We start from the raw sequence: 20,022 nt of genomic DNA on the forward strand, positions 1-20,022 counted from the left end.
GGCCTCGTGGCTGGTCACCGCATTCCTCCATGTCCCATACTCGCTGCTCCGCCACCGAGATCCTGGAGCGGATTTTGTCGAGGTCCTGCCTCAGCAGTCCGACATCAAGCTGTACGGCCTCAATCTTGTTCAGAAGTGCCGCCTGGCACGCCGTAATAGCAGCCATCACCCCCAGAATCCCAGGCGGGACAGCCTCCTCATGGTCAGTTTGCGATGCCATGTTGCTGGAGCACATGTAGGTAGGCTGCCAGTCAGGAGACAGAGCCTCCGGGGCTTCAGTAGGCAGCAGAAATTTTAGCTTCTTGCCCCGCTTCGGGCCCCCGGAGCTTCTAGAAGGCATGCACGGGCTTTTGAACCGCTAATGGGTCAATTACATCCAATTTCGGATATATAAACTGATTTTCCTCCAGCAGAGCTCAAACAGCACATCTGCTCAGTCCACCATCCCAGCCACGCCCCCCGGCATGGGTCATATTTAAATGAGGGGGTGCCTAAGTTTAGTTCTAACATCCTAGAGAATAAAATGACGGTTGTTGCAATACTTTCTGTCACACCGTATTTGCTCAGCGGTCTTACAAGCGCACTTTTTTTTTTTTTAAGAATACACTTTTTTGAATAAAAAAATAAGACAACAGTAAAGTTAGCCCAATTTTTTGTATATTGTGAAAGATAATGTTACGCTGAGTAAATTGATACCCAACATGTCACGCTTCAAAATTGCGCCTGTTCATGGAATGGCGACAAACCCTTAAAAATCTCCATAGGTGACATTTAAAAAATTCTACAGGTTACATGTTTTGCGTTATAGAGGAGTTCTAGGGCTATAATTATTGCTCTCGCTCTACCAATCATGGCTATACCCCACATGTGTGGTTTGAACACTGTTTTCATATGCGGGTGCTACCCACGTATGCGCTCACTTCTGCATGTGAGCTTGGTGAGACGGGGAGCATTTAATTTTTATTTTCTTATTTATTTAACTTTTTATTTTTACACTGTTTTTAAAAAAAAATCTGTCACTTTTATTCCTAGTACAAGGAATGTAAACATCCCTTGTAGTAGAGAGAAAAGCATGACAGGATCTCTTACAGTAAACGAGATCTGGGGTCAAAAAGATCTCATATTTACACTAAAATGCAAAAAAAAAAAAATTGTCATTTAAAAATAAAATGCCCCTTTAAGAGCTATGGGCAGAAGTGACTATATGATGTCACTTCCATCCTGCAGTGTCAGGGAGACGAGTGAGGGCCATCTTCAGCCCAGGGGACAGACGCGAACGTCTCCGCCATTGCCAACGGCTCCAGTAAGTGGAGGAGGGCACCGGATCGCGGAGGGAGGGGGAGCCGCTCTCCTGTCATAGATAAAATTGATCTTGTGGCGAATCTGCTGCAGAGACCACTTTTGTCTTGTACCGGACCACCGGTCGAACAGGGGGATACTGAAGTTATGGCAGCTAGCTGCTGCCATAACAACGATATCCATCCCCAAAGTAGGGACATACATTGGTGTGCGGCAGTCTAGAAGTGGTTAAGCTATTATTTTTAAAGCATAAAACTGCATTTTAACTAGTTATGCATTAGTTATTATTTTATATGTTATTGCAAAAGAATATATGAAGTATTAATTTTTGTTAGTATTTTTTTTATTTCTTAATAAAAACGCTCTTAATGTCTTCTGCTGAGACAACATAACAGCCACTATTTTCAATGTCATAAAATAATTAGAGAATGACTCCATTTGCTGCATCTCATTTATCAAATCAAAGATAGCATTAATCTAACTGTTAATGTGGCTTAGTTAAACTCATTATCATGGGTAAATGAACATGTAGCACAGTCCACATAGAGAAAACAATTGCAAACTTGATGCTTTTGCAATTGAAACACAAAACTTCAATTAGTAGATGGAACAGTGATATCTCTGAATGAATCATTTCATTATTTTCAGCATGAAGTTTCTGCTTCAGAACTCATTGAATTAATTTTACATTGTGACAAGGTGACATTGATAGGTCCTTTGTGGAAATCAGATGGAACTTATTTCTTTTTAGTTTAATGTTTAGACAATTTCAGTAAAAAAAAAAAAAATTAAATCCATCTGTTCATTCATGAATAAAATACAAAAATTAATTTGTCCACCTTACAGAAAATATGAAGTCATATTTAGATGCTTGTTTAGTCAGAAAGTATAACCATGTGCATTAAGTGATATCATCTAATGTCCAGCGTCTATTTCAGCACACCAGACAGCTTTAAATCCAATCTTGACTGACCTAATTTGGGAATAATAGATATTTACAAGGTTGGTGTGTTCTGAAATCTGTCTGTAGTTTATTTTAATTAGATATGTAAAAAGCCCCATTCTCAATAAAAGGATGCATATGGACAGGTAATTCTATGATAAGAAAGCTGGTATGCTAAACCTATACCAAACCACATGCCCCCTCAGTTCAGTTCGCACCAGAGCATGCGAACACACACAAAAATTTTGGGATTATGTGAGCACTGTTAAAGTTTATGGGACACGAACGTGAAAAATCAAGTGTTCATTTTAAAGGCTTATATGCAAGTTATTGCCATAAAACATGTATAGGGACCTGTGTACTGCCCCAGGGGACATGTATCAATGCAAAAAAAAAAAGTTTTTAAAACAGCTGTTTTTTCAGGAGCAGTGATTTTAATAATGCTTAAAGTGAAACAATAAAAATGAAATATTCCTTTAAATATCGTGCCTGCGGGGTCCCCTTAGTTTGCCTGTAAAGTAGCACATTTCCCCATGTTTACAAGAGTACCGCAGCAAAATGAAATTTCTAAAGGAAGAAATGCCATTTAAATTTGCTTGCAGCTGTAATGTATTGCAGGATCCCAGCAATATACTGTACATAAAAAATCATTGAAAAAAGCAGGCAAATTCTTTTAAAAAATGGTTTGGGCCCCCCCCCCCCAAAATCCATACCAGGCCATTCAAGTCTGTGTTTTAAGGGGAACCCTATGCCAAAATTAAAAGAAAACGGCGTGGGCGTCCCCCCAAAACTAGTGGGCGCTAGTCACATATGCAGAACGCATGTGACTAGCGCCCGCATATGAAAATGGTGTTCAAACCAAACATGTAAGGTATTGCTGCGATCAGTAGAGCAAGAGCAATAATTCTAGCCCTAGACTAGGGATGAGCCGAACACCCCCCGGTTCGGTTCGCACCAGAACTTTCGAACGGACCCCACGTTCGTTACGAACGTTAGAACCCCATTGAAGTCTATGGGACTCGAAAGTTCGAAATGGAAAGTGCTAATTTTAACGGCTAATATGCAGGATACTGTCCTAAAAAGGGTTTAGAGACCTGGCTCCTGCCCCAGGGGACATGGGTCAATGCAAAAATTTTTTTTAAAAACGGCCGTTTTGGCGGGAGCACTGATTTTAATGACGATTAAAGTGAAAAAAAAAGTGAAATATTCCTTTAAATATGGTGCCTGTGGGGTGTTTGTAGTATGCCTGTGAAGTGCCACGTGTTTCCCGTGTTTAGAACAGTCCCTGCACAAAATGACATTAAACGGAAATAACACCATTTAAAACTGCTTGCGGTTTTAATGTTATATCTGGTTCCTGCAATATGGTTGAAAATCATTGAGAAAAATGGCATGGGTAGCCCTCCCTGCCCATTACCAGCCTATTTGGGTCTTGTACGCATATTAAGGGGAACCCTGTACCCATATTAAAAAAAGGAAATGCGTGTGGCCCCCAGGCCCTATATACTCAGAACAGCAGTATACAGGCGGTGCAAACAAGACAGGGACTGTGTAGGTTTGTTGTGTTAAGTTGAATCTGTTTGTAATTTTCAACTGGTACATTTTTAAAGTGTAGCTCCAGTCAAAAAAACTATTTTTAAGCTTTTTGGAAAACATAGGGAAGGGTTATCACCCCTGTATAATTTGTTTTGTCGTCCATCTTTTTTCATCTCACTTGCTGCTGTCTCCTTGCGTTTGCAAGTAGGAGATGTTTGTAAGTTGGATGTTTGAAAGTAGGGGCCTGCCCTATATGCTCTGCAGAAATGGCGGAACAAGGTGTTGGTTTTGCCACAACATTGTAAGCCCTCAAAGTGACTCTTGGTGGGCGCTGGAGCGCCCTGCTGTGAACGATTATATCAATAATTGTAATTACATGCCATTGTTGAACAGTGGTAGAAAAATTGACCTTTGGTGGTTGTGGTGCTGGTGCCACAACACTATAAGTCCTCACCGTTACTCTGGGTGGGCACAGGAAGGGGCCCTCCTGTGAAATATTATATCAAGAATTGTAATTACATGTCCCTGTTAAACAGGGGCAGAAAAATTTGGCCACCACACTGCAACCTCTGCCATATACTCTAGTTTTATTGCAGGAATTAGCCCTGCTGCAAAGCATTGCATCAAAAATTGTACTTAAACGCCCATGTTAAAGCAGAAAAATTGGGCTGCTGGCATCACCCAGAACCAAAAATGTTCTTCCAACATATCAGCGGAGGAGGAAGAGGATAGACAATCAACATAACAGGACAGTCACTCAGCATCAGCATAGGCAGTCTTGAAGGGATGTGGTATTTAAAAAAAAAATTATTCGGTTACATCAGCTTCAGGTGCTTGGTAGCTGTGGGTGATCCAAGACTGATTCATCTTGATGAAGGTCAGTCGATCAACTGATTCGGTGGACAGGCGCACCCTGTGATCGGTAACAAAGCCACCAGCAGCACTGAAGGTGCGTTTCCGAAAGAACGCTGGATGCAGGACAGGCCAGTAGTGGCATACTGTGCAAGCTCTGGCCAGTGATCCATCCTCAAGACCCAGTAAGCCAGAGGATTTTCGGTGGGAAAGGTGTCCAAGTCTGACCTTGCCCCTAGGTATTCCTGCACCATGTAAATCAGACGCTGGCGATGGGTGCTGGAACCGATCATACCTTGGGGCTGCGGACTAAAAAATTGTCTGAAAGCATCAGTCAGACGGCCACCTTCTCCACCGCTCCTTCTGACCGATGCCTCAGCAACACGTTGTCCAGGACCAGGAGTTTGTAACCTCCCAGTCTCTGGGAACGCGTTGCACAGAGTTTTCTGCAAGGCCTCCCGGAGATGTCTCATCCTCTGCTCCCTCTGCGATGGCAAGATAAGGTCGGCAACCTTACCCTTGTACCGTGGATCAAGGAGAGTGGCCAGCCAGTAATGGTCCCTCTCCTTGATCCGAAGAATACAAGGATCCTTCCGCAGGCTTTGCAGGATCAGGGAGGCCATGCAGCGTAGGTTAGCTGAGGCATTCGGTCCGGAGTCCTCTGGGTCACTAAGGACAACATGATCCACAGCTACCTCCTCCCAGCCACGTACAAGTCCACGTGTTTCTTGGGACTGTAAATCATCCCTATAAGACTGCTGCTGCTGCTGCTGATGCTGAGTGCCAGCCTCCACCTCCATGCTGACACAATCATCATCCTCCTCCTCCTCTTCCTCCTCCTCATCCTCTTCCTGTGTGATGGGTGGCACAGCAGGAACACTGTCTGGATAAAGGGGGCCTTGAGAGGCAAGGAAGTCCTCCTCTTCCTGCCTCTGTTCTGCCTCAAGTGCCCTGTCCATTATTCCACGCAGCGTATGCTCCAAGAGGTGGACAAGAGGTACAGTGTAACTGATGCATGCACTGTCACTGCTCACCATCCTTGTGGCCTCCTCAAACGGTGACAGGACAGTGCATGCATCCCTGATCATGCCCCACTGGCGTGGTGAGAAAAAACCAAGCTCCCCTGACCCTGTCCTGGTGCCGTAGTCGCACAGGTACTCATTGATGGCCCTCTGCTGCGTGTGCAGCCGCTGCAGCATGGCCAATGTTGAGTTCCATCTGGTGGGCATGTCACATATAAGGCGGTTCTTGGGCAGGTTCAACTCCTTTTGGAGCTCAGCCAGCCGAGCACAGGCATTAAATGATCGGCGGAAATGCACACAGACTTTCCTGGCCTGCTTCAGGACATCCTGTAAGCCGGGGTACCCGCCCAAGAACTGCTGCACCACCAGGTTAAGGACGTGAGCTACACAGGGCACATGGGTCAGTTGTCCCTGTCGGAGGGCGGAGAGGAGGTTGGTGCCATTGTCGCAAACCACCATTCCTGGCTTAAGCTGGCGTGGCGTCAACCACCTCTCGGCCTGCCCCTGCAGAGCTGACAAAACATCCGCCCCAGTGTGGCTCCTGTCCCCCAAACAAACCAGCGCAAGCACGGCATGGCATCGTTTTGCCTGCGTACTTGCGTAGCCCCTGGAACGCCTACGGAGCACCGCTGGTTCTGAGGACAGAGCACTGGAAGAGGCCATGGAGGAAGAAGAAGAGGAGGGGGTGGGGGAGAGAGGTGTGTCACAACCAATAGTAGCATTTTGGAGGTGTGGTGGCGGAACAACCTCCAACACTACTGCACCTTGTCCTGCATCCTTCCCAGCAGCCAGAAGAGTGACCCAATGGGCCGTGAAAGACAGGTAACGTCCCTGTCCATGCCTGCTGGACCATGAGTCAGCGGTAATATGCACCTTACCGCTGACCGCCCTGTCCAGCGAGGCAAGGACATTGCCTTCCACATGCCGGTAGAGAGCCGGAATCGCCTTCCGTGAGAAAAAGTGGCGTTTGGGGACCTGCCACTGAGGAACCGCACATTGTACAAACTCACGGAAGGGGGCCGAGTCTACCAACTGAAAAGGAAGCAGTTGAAGTGCTAGCAATTTAGCCAAGCTAGCATTCAACCGCTGGGCATGTGGATGGCTGGGAGTAAACTTCTTCCGCCGGTCCAGCAGCTGGGGCAGGGACATTTGCCTGCTATAATCGGACGTGGGTGTACCGCTAGCAGAGTTCCCGGAAGCACTTGGCTGTGACACACCTAATTCTACACCTTCATTCCTCTCAGAGCAGGTTTCAGAGAGGACTGAAGGTCTAGTGGGGTTGGAGATGCCAGCTGATGAGGAGCAAGGAGAGGTCCGCTTTGTTCTTTGGTGTGGGTCTTTGAGGTACGCTTGCCAACGAGCTGCATGGCAGGTCAACATATGTCTGGTCAAGCATGTGGTGCCCAAGCGGCTGATGTTTTGGCCACGTGAGATACGCTTGAGACATATGTTGCAAATGGCAGCGGTGCGATCTGATGCACTCGTCTCAAAAAAGGCCCACACCAAAGAACTTTTAGAATAACGCGCAGAGGCAGCGCTCTGCACAGGCGGAGCTCTGCGGTGTGATTCAGTCAGTGTGCTGCCCCTAAGCTGGCCCCCGGAGGGCATCCTGCCTCGTTGGACATGTGCCGCCTCCTCCTCCTCCTCCTCCCTCCTTCCAGGCACCCACGTGGAGTCAGTGCCCTCATCATCCCCTCCCTCTTCATCGCTGAAGCAAACCTGGCAGTATGCTGCAGCTTGTGGAACATGACTGCCAGATTGCTGTCCTTTTTGAGCATCCCCTCTCTCTGCACTCACGCTACTGCCTTCCTCTAGCTGAGTGTCATCATCAGAGCCCACCAAACACTGGGCATCCTCCTGGAGCATGTACCCAACACTGTGTTTAAAGAGTTCAGGAGACTCCTCAGGAGGACGTGGTGGGTCTAGGGAAGGAGTCACTGATGATGACATTGAGAGGAGGGAAGACGATGCGTTGGCAGCTGCTTTGCGACTACCCTGAGACTGGGTGAGAGAGGATGAGGAGGATGAAGAGGGCTTGGTCATCCACTCTACCAAGTCATTGGCATGTCCAGCTGCCGAAAAGGACAAGCATGTCCCATGGCCACTTGCTGATGACAATGCACCGCGTCCACGACCAGCACTGTTGTCTCTAGACACAGAGCCTGCTTGCCCTCTTTTATCGGCTCGCGCCTGTCTGCCTCTCCTTGCTGGCCTTCCAGACATGGTAATGGCCTGAAGGGAGTTGGGTAAAACAGCAGTTGGGTAGTTTATATTTTGCTGGAGGCACACACAACTTCCAATAACTCCTGCAGATGGCAATTGGGCTCAAATAGAGAACAGCTATGTAGGTGGATTATAGCGGTATGTACTGGGTACAGAGCACGCAGACAGCACGCACTATCTCCTAACACTACTGACTGCAAGCTCTATTATTAAAGATAGATCACTAGCTATATAGGTGAGGTGAATATAGTGGTGTATACTGCGGTCAGGGCACAGACAATAACCACTACACAACAGCAAGATAGGAAATCAGCCAAAAACGATCGGTGTGTACTGTGTTGAAGGTACACAGAACACCCACTGCTTCAGATGCCAACACACTACACGAGGCCGCCTTAATGGCGGCCTTATATAGTGTGGGGCGTGCACTACACAGCCTGAGCTATGATTGGCCACAGGCATCCTGCCTGTGGCCAATCATGGCTCTCCTCGCTGCTGGAGCTGCGATTGGCCAAGCATGCGGGGTCACAGTGCATGCTTGGCCAATCATGAGCCAGCAATGCACTGCGCCATCGCAGTGCATTGTGGGCCGTGAGCGCCACGCGAATTTTGACGCGAACGGACCAAGTGTTCGGATTTCGCCGAACGGACGAACAGCCAATGTTCGAGTCGAACGTACGTTCGACTCGAACACGAAGCTCATCCCTACCCTAGACCTCCTCTGTAACTTAAAACATGCAACCTGTAGAATTTTTTAAACATAGCCTATGGAGATTTTTAAGGGTAAAAAAGTTTGTCGCCATTCCATGAGCAGGCGCAATTTTGAAGCGTGACATGTTAGGTATCAATTTACTCGGCTTAACATTATCTTCCACAATATAAAAAAATCGGCTAACTTTATTGTTGTCTTTTTTTTTATTCAAACAAGTATATTTTTTCCAAAAAAAGTGTGCTTGTAAGACTGCTGCGCAAATACGGTGTGACAAAGTTTTGCATGACCTGCGTAGCCCAACAGTCCCCCTCTCAATAATGTCCCATACCAGCCCTTATATATCTATAATAATGAGACCACACCTTTTCTTTGGAGTAAAATGGCCACAACAGCCTTTTATTAAACATAACCAAAATATTTTACTCCCTCCAAAATATGTATATAAATATATAAATATATAAATATATATCTACAACTGTAAACCAAAACCTTGAACAACTTTTATCAACTCCAGTCTGGTGATCTCTGACGGTGACCCACTTTAATTCCAAAAACACCAACCTCACTGCTTTACCTTTTTACCATACCAGGCCTCACGCTGTGACCGCTCAGAGACAAACAATTCCTGCAGTGAAAAACCTCCCAGTATTCCGTCCACCGTTCGGGAATACAACTGAGGGGCCCATAATACCAATGAGCCCCCCCCACCCTTTTATATCACCTCTGTTTTACCGCCACCGTCAAAGACCACCAGAAATCTCACGCAGCAGCCCCCCAAAGGGCCGACTTCACTGTTGTGACGAACAGCCCACTGCACCTGAAAGACAGAAAACAAACACAACGAAAACACCAGCAATCAAACCAACAACTCATACCCAAACATGCTATCCAGTAGGGAGGGAGGGTGGGAAAACTGCCTCCTCTGATGTCTTCCCCTCGAGACTGGTCCCGTTCCGGCTCCGCCCCCCTTTTATATGGCTCCTCCCCCTTGCGTGTTTCTCTTCCTCCACCTATCCTCTGTCTTGGTGTCTCTAGGCACCCGGTCATGCCCGCCCCTCCATTACCCCTCCCCTTCAGTACGTGTCATTCCGGGGCTCCCTTGACCTGCGTAGCCCAACAGTCCCCCTCTCAATAATGTCCCATACCAGCCCTTATATATCTATAATAATGAGACCACACCTTTTCTTTGGAGTAAAATGGCCACAACAGCCTTTTATTAAACATAACCAAAATATTTTACTCCCTCCAAAATATGTATATAAATATATAAATATATATCTACAACTGTAAACCAAAACCTTGAACAACTTTTATCAACTCCAGTCTGGTGATCTCTGACGGTGACCCACTTTAATTCCAAAAACACCAACCTCACTGCTTTACCTTTTTACCATACCAGGCCTCACGCTGTGACCGCTCAGAGACAAACAATTCCTGCAGTGAAAAACCTCCCAGTATTCCGTCCACCGTTCGGGAATACAACTGAGGGGCCCATAATACCAATGAGCCCCCCCCACCCTTTTATATCACCTCTGTTTTACCGCCACCGTCAAAGACCACCAGAAATCTCACGCCACAGCCTGAAAAGGGTGACCACCTTACCCTTGAGGGCAACCCCACACCCTCAAAGCTTGTTGGATCCCCCCCTGTAAACCCAAAGACCACAGGTCAATCCCGACATCCGTGAGATGAACCCCATCCCCCCTTAGGTACATACCCACATTGGACTCCAGTTCCCTGTGCCTGATCACCAGCCCTCCATTCTGAATCACGAATCTCCCCACCACCTTATTCACCCGGATCCTCGTCTTCTGAATGCTGGCCACTGACCTTGCCCATCTCCACTGCGTCCGGGCGACAATATCCGACCACAGCAGGATCGTACTGGGAAACCTAGCACGCAGCTTCAGAAAATCCGCCTTAATGTCATTCAGTAAATCCCGGACTTTCCGGGCTCCCAGGTCATTCCCCCCAGCATGCAGAACCAACACATCCGGGGGCCCATGCAGCCACACGAACCTTTCAACCACACTCACCACCCTCTCCCACCGCATTCCTGGTATCCCCAACCATCGCAATTCCGCTTCTGCCCTGGAAATCCCCAGTTGCCTCCCCGCAGGTCTCATGTCTCCTCTCCTGGCCCCCCAACACACGTAGGAGTGGCCCACGATCCAAACGAGGCGCGGTGAACCTCCATCTGAAACGAGAAACCAAAACCTGCTGATCCCCGAAAAACAATAACCCCACAGCAAAACCACTAACCACTGCCCTTACCACCCCACGGAGATCCCAACCCTACCCCCGTGGAAAAAAAACTCCATCAGTCCCAGGAACGGTTCCTGTATCGCATTCCGTATTACCAACCAACCAGGAATACAACTAAGGGCCATCCCACTCCCTGGACCGCCCAACCGCTAACTGAGGTCGAACGTATGACCTAAACCTACGCGACTCCCAACGACCAATCCTTCGTACCGCCGCCTCATCCAACCCGCACCGGGCCGCCTCTGTGGCCGCCCCGATGCGGAAGGAGTGTGAAGCATATTCCGACTCCTCCCAACCATTAAGCGCCAAACTTCGCCGGAAAACCGCCACGAACTGGAATCTGGACAGGAAAGACCCGTCCGCGTGGACAAGGAATGGACCCGGACTCCCCGGCCTAACCGCTCGGTAACTCCGAACCGCTTCTACCGGGCAAACCCGTGACCCTGCCAAACTGAATAAGCAAATGTTCACACCCCTACCCCGTTGGTCCGTCTTCGAACGCCTAAGAGTTATCTCCACCACTGATCCTGCCACCCGAACATCATGATCCCCCAGCCCCCCAGGAACTTTCCGGGACGGGCTGACCAACTCCCCAATCCGAAAAGCCCCGTAAAAAGCCAATGAAAAGGCCGCCGTGAACAACCGCACCTCGAACGGAGACGTGCAAACCGAAACCAATGTACCACAAATGGCCACCAAGACCCCAAACGTCACCGGACGTCTCGTGTCCCCCCTCTTCGACTGCTTCCGAAAACCCTTCAGCATCTGACGTATCCAAAAACCCTTCGACCAATCCTCCGACCCCAACAACTTAAAAAGGAATGACAAGCCCGCCAGTTTCCGATCGATCACTGCCGCCGAGCGCCCACTCTCCACGTTCCGGACCACAAAATAAAGTGCCAGCAAGCGCCCATCCCCGGCTCCCCCAGTTCTGTCCACCTCTCGCACCAACTCCTGCCATTCCCGCCATACCTTCACGTATGCCGTCCAGGTAGCCCCACTTACAGACCTGCGTATCCAGCCCGCGGCGACTCCAAGGGCAGCGCCCAAATCCACCCCGGGCACGGAATCCCGACTGCCTCCGCGCCAGGTGCCAGTTCCCGGAACTTGTCCCACTGGAAACGAGACAGGGAGTCAGCTAAGGCATTCTCCACCCCAGGTATATGCACAGCATACAAAAACACATTCAAACGCAGGCACCTAAGGACCAATTGGCGCAACAGTCTGATAACAGGAGGGGAGGAGGCAGACATGCGATTCACCACCTGCACCACCCCCATGTTGTCACAGTTGATGCGCAGCTTCAAATTCCTGCAACTCTCCCCCCACAGCTCCAGAGCCAACACAATCGGAAAGAGTTCCAGCAACACCAGGTTACCCAGGAAACCCGCTTCCTTCCACGAGCGCGGCCAAGGTTCCGCACTCCACCTGCCCTGGAAAAACGCACCATAGCCCGTAGACCCTGCTGCGTCGGTGACCAATGCGACATCGAAGTTGCTCACCGGCCCCGACATCCACACCGCCCTGCCGTTATAGGAGGACAAGAAATCATGCCACACCCCCAAGTCGTCCCGGTGCTCCTCCGTCAACCGAATGAAGTGCGTGGGCGCCCGCACCCCCGCCGTCGCCGCCGACAGCCGCCGGCAGAACACCCGGCCCATCGGGATGATGCGGCACGCAAAGTTCAGTTTGCCCAGCAAGGACTGCAAGGTCGTCAGCTGAACCTTCCGACGGCCCTGAATCTCCCGAATCGCCCGCTGCAAATCCGCCAACTTGTCATCCGGCAACCTGCACTCCATAGCCGCCGAATCTATCACAATACCCAAGAAACTCAACACCCCCACTGGGCCCTCCGTCTTTTCGGCCGCCAATGGCACCCCAAAAACGCCTGCGATGTGCTGCAACGTGGACAAGAGAATCGCACACACAGCGGAGGCATGGGGGCCGATGCAGAGAAAATCGTCCAAGTAGTGAATGATTGACTCAATGCCGGAAACATCCCGCACCACCCACTCCAGGAACGAACTAAACTGCTCGAACACGGAGCAAGAAACGGAGCAGCCCATAGGCAAACACTTGTCCACGTAGAACTGCTCCCGCCAGTGACAACCCAACCACCGAAAACTGTCCGGGTGCACCGGCAGCAACCGGAAAGCCGACTCAATGTCCGCCTTGGCCATGAGCGCTCCCCGGCCGTAGCGCCGCACCCACCGAACAGCCGCGTCAAATGACGTATACGACACCGCACAGACGTCCGGGTCAATGAAATCATTGACCGAACCCCCCTTTGGAAACGACAAGTGGTGTATGAGCCGAAACTTGCCCGGCTCCTTCTTGGGGACAACCCCCAAGGGGGACACCACCAGCGAGTCCCACGGCTTAACCGTAAACGGCCCCCCCATCCGACCCAGCGCCACTTCCTTCCCCAACTTTTCGTCCACCACCGTAGGGTGCTGCAAGGCCGACCTGAGGTTCCGCGCCACCGGCGGCACCACCTTCAAGTCACAGGGAATCCGGAAACCCTCCCGGAACCCCTCGGCCAGCAGCCACGCAGCCACCCTGTCCGGGTACCTACTTAGGAAAGGAAGCATCCTTTCCACCCTCACCGGCGTCTTCCCTCTTGTTAGCAGCGTCGCCGGGACGCTTTCCCCTTTTAAAGCAGCGAGACAGGGCGTGAGCCCCCCCGCAGCCGGAACACTCGTGCTTGAACCGGCACGCACTTCCAAACTTGCAGGCACCCTCGTTAAAAGACCAGCACACCCCCCACTTCTTTCCGGCCGACAGTCCTGAGGAGGGTGTACCCCCGGCCCCCCCCTGAAAAAACTGAGGCGGGGCCCGGGCGGAGGACATCAGCCTCATCCAGAGGCTGATGTCCTTGTGATCCCACCGCAACTCCTGACGCACCGCCTTCCGCTGCCGGAACTGTTCGTCGTACCGGAGCCATGCCACCCCCCCGTACACCCGGTGTGCCTCCCCAATGGCGTCCATATAGCAAAACAACGCCGAGCAGTGCTCGGGGTTCTTTTCGCCGATGACGCTCGCCAAAATCGCGAACGCCTGCAACCAATTCGCAAACGTACGCGGTATCAGCCTATAACGCCTCTTTTCCTCATCGTCTTTTTTCGTGTCATTGGGCTTGACCCGATCCAAATTGAATTTTTCCAGTGGGAGCAGCGAGAATATCTCCACATACTCACCTTTTGCAATTTTCTCCCGCACCTCCGGCTTCAGGTGCGCCCCGAGCGGTCCCTCGAAGCAGACGTACACCTCACAACGCGCCGCATCCCCAATCCGAACCACATCAGTACGGCTGGGTGTCGCGGCCGCCTCCTCCCCACCGGACCCCCCGCCCACCACCGGCACCGCCGTTGCGGACGCCGCGGGTTCCCCACCCGCAGCCGGCGGGACCCCCGCCGCCCCCGCTACCTTACCAGCCCCCCAAGGCGCCGTCAGGGCAGGAGATCCCCCATCCCCCCCAAACCTGTCCACCAAAGCCCGCAATCCCTCCAACAAACCCTGCATGGGCGGCGCGGGCCCCGGGTCCACCTGACCCGACCCCGCCACCGACACCCCACCCAGCGGCGCCGGAGGCGCCGCTGAACCAGCCGCCCCTTGCACCACCCCCAGCAACCCCTGCAAAACATCAGAGAAAACAGTAGGTACTGACTTACCGGGCCGACCAGGAACACGTCCCGCAGCCGCGTTGCCGCTCTCCACCGCCGGGGGAACCACGTCGTCTTCAGCGGACAGTTCTCCCTCCGACCGGTCCTCCTCTTCCCTCTCCGCAGGCGCCAGAAGCCCCCTGGGCGATCCGCTCCCAGAGGCCGCAGCAAGCAGGTGGCTGGGAAGATCCTTCACCACAGGGGCCTTGCTCCCAGACTGGCGTAGAGAACCAGACCTAGGGCGCCCCCCCGCACCACCCCTGGGCGTCAGTCCTCCAGTCTGTCCATCAAGTAAGCCCGCATCCGCCCGGCGCCCCCCACCCACCGCCCGTGCCCCCCTGTAGGCCGACTCTGTCCGTCTTGCAGAACCCTCCGCACCGCTGGCTGTCCCCCTGCTCGTGCAGGGCCCCCCACAGGGGTCCCCCACGCGAACGGTCGCCGGGCTGGACGGCGGGGAGCCGGCGCCATCTTGGCCCGTGGCCCCGCCCCCCGGGGTAGGCCGGCGGCGTGCAGACCGCCCCAGGCCCCGATCGTCCTGCTGTCTCCGTTTTGCGGGGGGGACCGACCTGTCCGCCCCCGGGCTCCGCCGATCACGAGGTGGCCGAGGGGCGGGTCCCGGCGAAAAGCGCGCCGGAGGCCGAGACCTCCGGGCCCGCAGCACCGGCTCCCCGCTACTCGTGCCTGCCTCCGTCTCACCCATCCAGCGCTCCACCTGCTCGGTTAGCCACTCCGAACCCCGCACCTCCGCTTGAGCCCGCAGCCGCTCCAACACGTGCTCGATCGCCGCCATTTTGCCCAGAGAGGAGCAGCGCTGGAAAACTGCCTCCTCTGATGTCTTCCCCTCGAGACTGGTCCCGTTCCGGCTCCGCCCCCCTTTTATATGGCCCCTCCCCCTTGCGTGTTTCTCTTCCTCCACCTATCCTCTGTCTTGGTGTCTCTAGGCACCCGGTCATGCCCGCCCCTCCATTACCCCTCCCCTTCAGTACGTGTCATTCCGGGGCTCCCTTGACTGCCATTTTATTCTCTAGGGTGTTAGAAAAAAATGGATAATGTTTGGGAGTGCTAAGTAATTTTCTATAAGAAAAAAAAAACTGTTTTTAACTTGTAAACAACAAATCTCAGAAAGAGGCTTGGTCCTAAGTGGAGCAAAGATGCCGCAAACACCATCATATCTCTCTAAAAACTTTAGCCTGGTTTTTAAGCACACAGTGAATATTAACATTCTACAATTCCAGGCGAGGTTAGGGAAGGACAGGTAAAGTTTCTTCTGGTAAACCCTTAAATATGCCTTGTATTACAAATTTACCAAACAGGGAGTAAAAATCAAATACAAAGTAGTATTTGCATGAACATTGTTCTGTGATAATAAAGTATACCTTTGCGCTACCACTGTATGACCTGTGTGGTTTATATTGTAATATTATGCTCAGTGTGTGTGAGCTAAAATATATATAAAAGTTGCTGCAGCCACCCCTGGTGTTGGGAAACATGTAGATTCAAACTATAATCAATAAACAATAATAGTATAGTGATCAAAATAACATCACAAGGAGGGGGCACAGCTACCACGTTGCTGAACAGATTCATATCTGAGTAGCTCTTTCAGACAGCCGGGGAATACTGCAATTTGAGGCAACCAACTGAGCCACAATGACCTCCAACTATTTGCCACAGTGCCCCTGCATCCTCAGACATGGCCAGGAAGAAGAAAGACGCCTCTGGCAACAAGAAGCTGCCCCATTTCTTCCACCCAACAGGGTGGCCTGATTAACCAAGATGGCACCTGTGGCGGCTCACCTTCCTCATTCAGAGGCACAGAGCCCTACTTCAGCAGGAGCCTCTAAAGCTGTGCAGCCACGATCACCAACAGCTTCCACTCCATCTTCACAAAGCCCTCCCAAGTATAAACTGTGGCTGTCTGCTGGCTCTTCTCCCATAGAGGTAAGTCATAACTGAACCCCTGCAAAAACCACCAGGGAGCAATCTAACATCTTTAGTTCATTCCCTGCCATGAGTCAGCCTGTCTCTGAGTCCATCTTAAAGTACATGTTGGTGTCCCTGTGGGCCTCTTTACATGCAGAAATGAGGGAGTGTGTGATAAACTTCAGGGCTGAAGTGCCAGAATTGGGAGGGAGAGTGGATCACATAGAGACTAAAATGGGTGAATTTGTATCCTCTCACAATACCCTGATAGATGCACATAATGACCAAGATGAGGAATTAGAAAAACGTAAATCTAAAGTTGCAGACGTTGAAGACCACTCACGGCAGAATAATGTGAAGCTTAGAGGGGTCCCTGAGTCTGTTCAAAATGCTCAATTGAACCAATATGCACATGACCTGATCCACACTGTCTTGCCATCTACCCCAACCTCTGAAATAGTAATGACAGAATACACCACCTACCCAAACCCTCCTACCTCCCTGATAACATCCCATAGAGATGTCATAATGAGGGTACATTTCTACCACATTAAGGACCAACTTAGTTTCGCAAATTGTTCCAGCTACCTGAACAATTTTCTTGCCTTCAAATGTATGCAGATCTTTCCTAATATACTCTACAGAAAAGGAAATCCCTACTTCCGATCACGAAAATGCTACTCAATCACAATATCAACTACCACTGGGGATATCCAATGAAGCTCACTATCACCCATAATGATACCACTTCTGTGATCACAATGATAACCAAGGGCCTCACACTGCTCTGCTCATGGGACATCCTTCCTGAACAGGAGCCAGCTTCCAGGTCACCTCTTACCAGGTTGGCATACTCTCTCTCAAAAGCACAAGCAAAAAAGCCGCCCACTCTGATCGTCTCTAAACTTCAAGCTCACAACAAATGTGCTACTTGACTTCCTCAGTCAGATGGAGCACCTTTCCCAAGAAATCCTCCTTACAAGCAGTGTGAAGTACACCCTCCTCCACAAAGAAAACGTCTTTGATGCTTGGAGATGTCAACATGCTGAGGAACAGGACTACACCTTATACTCAGCACCCCACAACTTATACTCTAGAATTAACATGATTTTAGTGGACAGAGTATCATTACAGGTTGTGTCTTCCTCTACTATTCACAATATTTCATGGACCATGCTCCAGGGGCGGATCCAGAGTCTAGTCTCGGGAGGGGCACTGCCAGAAAATAAGGCTGCTTTCACACTGGGGTGGGCGGGCGACAGCGGTAAAGGCCACTAACGGGACGGTTTTATCTCATTTATTTCTACTGAGACACACAGCCGCTATATCCCAATATGACATGTTGGTGCGGGTCCTTGAATAAACCCTGCATGCATTCTGGGATCCGCACGCATGACATACTGGGATATAGCGGCTGTGTGTCTCAGTAGAAATAAATGGGATGCATGTAACACTTTATGCATCCCCAAGCCAGTAAAAGACAGCCCTGCATGTCAGACGCATGTCTGCCTGTGTGAATGAAGCATAAAGATACGGATTTCTGTCATTCTATATCATCATTATCATCATGATAATCACACAATACAGGTGCTGTGGCTCAACGCACCTGTGCTGTGTGATTATCATGATGATAATGATGATGATTGGTAATTGTAATATGACACATGGAGGGGGTTAATGTACTCACTGATGTATTACTGACCAGTGGCAATTAATTAACCCCTTTGTGCTGCATTAGTGGCACTAGTGGCAGTGTTTATAAACCCCTTCATGCTGTAGCATAAAAGGGGTTAATTAACATTGATGGTGCCACTGTCATTAATGCAGCACAAAGGGGTTAATTGTCACTGATCACAAATATATGAGTGAGTACATTAACCCCCTCCATGTGCCATATTACAATTACCAGTGTAAATTATTTCACCCCCCTCACCCCCAAAGCATTCACCACTTCACCTGTAAGACAAGGTGTTAACTAATTAACATAGCAATGCCTGCCGTAGCTAATTAACATAACAATGCCGCTCGTAGCTCATTAACACAACACTGCCTTAGCTAAGTAAGTGATCACTCACTTGCAGTGCACTGAGCTGGCTACAGTCCATCTTGTCTTCAATCCTGCGCGCCTCTGAATCGTGACGTCACACCAGCCGGGACTAGGAAGCTCCTGTCGGGTAGAGATCACTCCGCCTGACAGGGAAGTGAAGTGACACTCGTGTCGCTCTGCTGCAACTCTGCCAGCATGTAGCAGCAGCCTGTGTCACATCAATTACAGACCCCCATAGTGACCCACTGGCCCCCTCTAAATAAACTGATGGAAGCCAGGGGAAGCAGCAATAAAGTCCCAGCTGCATTTAGATGCCTCATGCAAATCTGGTGAGGTGGCGGAGGGAGAAAGCCTTAAAGTAAGTTCTATTTTCTGGGAGGGGGCAATTGTCCCGTTGCCCCCCCCCCCCCCCGGATCCGCCCCTGCCATGCTCCAATCTCAATATCACTCATCTAGAGGGTTAACTCCCAAGTCTTTAATTCATCCAAAAATGTTAAAGACATCACCAGGCATATATAGTTACATAGTTGGTGAGGTTGAAAAAAGACACAAGTCCATCAAGTCCAACCTATGTGTGCGATTATGTCATTGCATATCCCTATATGCGCCCCGCTGAGACCATCGCCTGTAAAAGGGAATTCCACATCCTTGTTGCTCTTACAGTAAAGAAACCTCTACGTAGTTTAAGGTTAAGGCTAGGTTTCCACTAGTGTGACTTTTCATACAAGTCGTACCCCATGATTTCCAATGAGTACCGTTCATATCTGTGCGACTTTAAGATGCAGCAACTTCAAAGTAGTCCCTGCACTACTTTGGTCCCACTTTGATATTGACTTGCACAGGCATTGCTTCAAGTTGCAGCAAAAAATCGCGGTAAAATCGTGGAAAAATTGTGCGACTTTGGGGACTCAATAGTGTAAACATTGCCTAAACCTCTTTTCTTCAAATTAACAAGACGCCTGGCCACTCATTTAAAACTCCCTTCTGCGAAAAAGTTTTATCTGTATTGTGGGTTCACCAGTACGGTATTTGTAAATTGAAATTCTATCCCCTCTCAAGCGTTTCTTCTCTGGAGAGAATAAGTTCAGTGTTTGCCGCCTTTCCTCATAACTAATATCCTCAAGACCCTTTATTAGCTTTGTTGCCCTTCTTTGTACTCGCTCCAGTTCCAGTACATCCTTCCTGAGGACTGGTGCCCAGAACGGGACAGCATTCTCTAGGTGCGGCCAGACCAGAGTCTTGTAGAGCGGGAGATATATTTATCTCTAGAGTTAATCCCTTTTTAATGAATCCCAAGATTCTCTGTTTGCTTTGTTAGGCTCAGCAATGGCATGCAAGCTGCTGCTATCAACTATTAGGACCCCCGGTCCTTTTCCATCCTAGATTCCCCCAGAGGTTTTCCACACAGTGTATAGATTGCATTCATATTTTTGACACCCAAATGCATTATCTTACATTTTTATACATTAAACCTAATTTGCCATGTAGCTTTGTGTCACCCGCATATAAAGATATTGAACTGTTTACCCCATCCTCCG

The 20,022-nt window shown here is 50.1% G+C and overlaps 1 protein-coding gene across 3 annotated transcripts; it reads right to left on the bottom strand.

Moving 5' to 3' along the window:
• Nucleotides 1-8,877: 8,877 nt before the first annotated feature.
• LOC143987750 (uncharacterized) lies at nucleotides 8,878-14,839 on the bottom strand. 3 transcript variants are annotated; one of them, XR_013276695.1, is made up of 3 exons: nucleotides 14,524-14,839; nucleotides 11,862-11,967; nucleotides 9,483-10,784 (listed from the first exon to the last, which is right to left on the bottom strand). XR_013276695.1 is itself a non-coding variant. In XM_077486741.1 (2 exons), the coding sequence occupies exons 1-2, from the start codon at nucleotides 12,649-12,651 to the stop codon at nucleotides 10,186-10,188; spliced, it is 1,389 nt and encodes a 462-aa protein (XP_077342867.1). In that variant the 5' UTR covers nucleotides 12,652-12,660; the 3' UTR covers nucleotides 8,878-10,185. The 3 variants fall into 3 exon arrangements, 1 of the variants encoding a protein (XP_077342867.1); XR_013276694.1 differs by lacking the exon at nucleotides 11,862-11,967 and having other exon boundaries at nucleotides 8,878-10,784; XM_077486741.1 differs by lacking the exon at nucleotides 14,524-14,839 and having other exon boundaries at nucleotides 8,878-10,784; nucleotides 11,862-12,660.
• Nucleotides 14,840-20,022: the final 5,183 nt, after the last annotated feature.

The sequence above is a fragment of the Lithobates pipiens genome, unplaced genomic scaffold (assembly GCF_037356315.1).
Source record: "Lithobates pipiens isolate NorthernLeopardFrog02 unplaced genomic scaffold, aLitPip1_a1.2 Scaffold_18, whole genome shotgun sequence".
Classification (NCBI taxonomy): domain Eukaryota; kingdom Metazoa; phylum Chordata; class Amphibia; order Anura; family Ranidae; genus Lithobates; species Lithobates pipiens.

Excerpts from the sequence above, each read along its gene's own strand:
- LOC143987750 (XM_077486741.1), bottom strand. The coding sequence starts at position 12,651 with ATGGAGTGCAGGTTGCCGGATGACAAGTTGGCGGATTTGCAGCGGGCG. Across the intron at positions 10,785-11,861 it reads GCCGCGGGCTGGATACGCAG|ATGGAGGTTCACCGCGCCTC; the intron begins GTCTGTAAGTGG and ends TTCTCGTTTCAG.